General features: G+C 41.6%; 1 protein-coding gene across 1 annotated transcript in view; it reads left to right on the top strand.

Moving 5' to 3' along the window:
• The first annotated feature begins 554 nt into the window (after positions 1-554).
• The window catches only part of LOC121301652 (transmembrane protein 221-like), a 4703-nt gene continuing 2449 nt past the window's right edge, over positions 555-2808 (top strand). The window contains exons 1-2 of the mRNA XM_041231217.1: positions 555-1419; positions 2251-2336. Coding sequence (XP_041087151.1) covers positions 1121-1419; positions 2251-2336 — 385 coding nt within the window. The 5' untranslated portion in view covers positions 555-1120. The remainder of the gene's footprint in view (positions 1420-2250; positions 2337-2808) is intronic.

The raw sequence follows: 2808 nt of genomic DNA, 5'->3' as shown, positions 1-2808 counted from the left end.
GGGATCTGCTAGCTAATGTAAATGCATGCAAGTAAATATCGTTTCAACTTGCACACAGCGTACAGCATCCGAGACAAGGCTAATCACAAGCGCAGCTCCGCAGCCCCTTCTCTTACCCAGCATCTTCGCTAACTGCTCTCGGGCTGCCTGTAGATCCTCGGCAAAGAGCCCCACCGCGCCGGGGGGAGGGAGGAGCAACTGCGTTTCCAAGGCAACAGTTTGGCGAAGAAAAACACTCAAAAGAAAAGTTTTTGAGTCTGACTATTGAAGTGCAAAACGGGGAAACAAAAAAACAAAACTACCAGCAAATCTCTGCCAGCGACCCAGCCATTCTGTAAACACAGCCAAAGATTTCAGAGAATATATAAACACCGTTAGATATATTATTTTATTTTATACGGGTTTGGCACTACCGTATATATTATATACTTATATAATATTTATATATATATATATATATATATATATATATATATATATATACTATATATATCTATATATATATATATATTAATAATGTTACAAGACTAATGCACACAGAAACATAAGCGCTCAATATCTATTCCTTCCAAAAATAGCCTAACAAAAACATAAACTATTTTTGTATGGGTTGCCCAATTCTAGCAGGGAGACAAAGTCTGAAAAAAAACAACAGTGTTACTCAAAGAACATAGAAGCAAAAATATTTACCAATTGGATTTGCTACCTAGACGAATCTGTGCGTGTTTCTCATTCAAAAATGCCCATTGTTACCGCAAAGTTTTTCGTCTTGTGGATTTAGAGCATGTATATCACATGCTCTCTCAGTCTCTGCCGCGCAGTCTTCTCTCTCTCCATCAGCAGCGCGCCGTCGCGTCCTTTAAAAACAGTCTAACTTATTTCTGCAGCCATGCAAAACTAATGAAGGGCAGCTAAGCTAAATTATTAGCCAGAAGGGTAAATCGTTAAACCTGGACACAGCTACAGACATTTAGAGTGAAAAAAGTAAAGTAAAAAGGAGAGGGAGGCAAGAGAACAACTCGGGAAGAATTATTTTGCGCCAGGCTGTGCGGTGTAAAATAGATCAATAACATTTTTTTTTAAGGTTTGTTTTTGCAATTGGCGGCATCTTGGTTTCACAATGCCTTCGAGCTACAGCCAGCGCTCATTGACGGTTCTTACGTTCCTTGGGATTCTCTCAGCGATCATGTCGGCTTTGTCCGTCATCCTGATTTTTCAGCTGCAGTCGAACCAGGCTGGAATTAAGGATGTTACCTCGCCCCCCTCGGGAATCCCGGCCGAGATCTCCGGGGTTCTCCTGCCTGTGGCCGCTGTCCTCACCGCCCTGTCCCTGACACTAAACCTCAGCTCGGTGATGGTCTGTCTGCTGCACGGTTACTTTGCCACGGAGATCTGCAGAGAAGGCGTCGATTCTGACAGGTAACTTTAAATGCAGCGATTGCAACTTTGTTCAAACTCTTGGTAAGTGCGTTGGGTCAGGTGCAGAAGTATCTTGCGAAACTGCAAACACAACAGCATGCTCCATACACTTGGCAAAACGTTTTACACAGTCTTCCCGGTGAATAAATAAATATCATGGATTTTAATACAACAAATAAAACATGTATTTTATCAATGTGGAAATCCAGAAACAGTATAAAAATAAAATCAAAAATCTGAATCAATAACAACAGTAGTAGTTGCAATAATAATAATAATAATAATAATAATAATAATAATAATAATAATAATAATAATGTTTTAATACAATACGGTTATTACAATAGAGAAAAAAAAAAACTGGAAAGTGATGATAAATACAAAGAACCGCTGGCATCTGATAATTGCAGCCAGGGCCACGTTTGAATCCCTCGCCTGTCGCACAATGACCCGCTCTCATTAAGCGGTCCGCTCACGTCTCCTGGCCCTTTCCCACGTTCCATTGTCACACAGAAATAAAGCGCTGGCCCTCAGCCGCCCGCTGAACGGACCCGATGCCTTCCAGGACAAAGCATTCAAATTGAATTAGGACATAAACAAACGGACGGTACATTACACGCTTCTGGGTCCCGTTACTATTTAAAGGGCCGGGAGACCAGGATTTATTACAGTACTATAAAAACGAAATATACTGTCCCACTGCATTTACTGATTACAATTATATATAGCCCACCCCCCTGGAATGATCCAGTTGTGACAAACATCAATGTAAATCACTGCTCTGTATATTCTCAAGTGCTGCTCCCACTGCCCCAATTCTTTATCCCATAGGGCAGACTGGTTCCTATTGGACAGCAGAGCGATCCGTCATATAGCCATTGGCCTGTTTTGTCTGGGGGTCTTGCTTTACCTGACAGGTAAGATTGTTTCACAAAATGCATTTCTTTATTGACTTTAATTCCAGTCTGGTCACTGGCAGAGGGTGTTTACACAATCAGCTGGCAGTGCTACCACCTGCACAGAGGCGTTCTGGAAACACGGAGAAGTAGGCAACAAAAACAGACCGACAACTTCAAATGCATTTTATTAGGTACGGTTTATTTAATTTCTAAAAAGGACACAGTGATTCAAATATCCATATCCCAGCTGAAGCTGCGTGTGCGTGTGTGCCAGTGTAAGCACTATCAATACTGTTAATACTTATTGGCAGCCTACATGATCTGAGGCCACTTACAGGTGTTACAGGGCAGTAAAGGGTGACCACTCAAGAGAGCTCAGATGACACACCAAACTGGAGTGTTAAGCAGATTACATGCAAGACAAGGTACTTTGAGATCTATTTTGCTTCTACAAGTGGCTTCAGGCAGCAGTGATTCAAACAAGACTGTT

The sequence above is a fragment of the Polyodon spathula genome, chromosome 27 (assembly GCF_017654505.1).
Source record: "Polyodon spathula isolate WHYD16114869_AA chromosome 27, ASM1765450v1, whole genome shotgun sequence".
In the NCBI taxonomy this organism is placed as follows: Eukaryota; Metazoa; Chordata; class Actinopteri; order Acipenseriformes; family Polyodontidae; genus Polyodon; species Polyodon spathula.
This window is presented reverse-complemented; position numbering and strand designations above follow the sequence as displayed.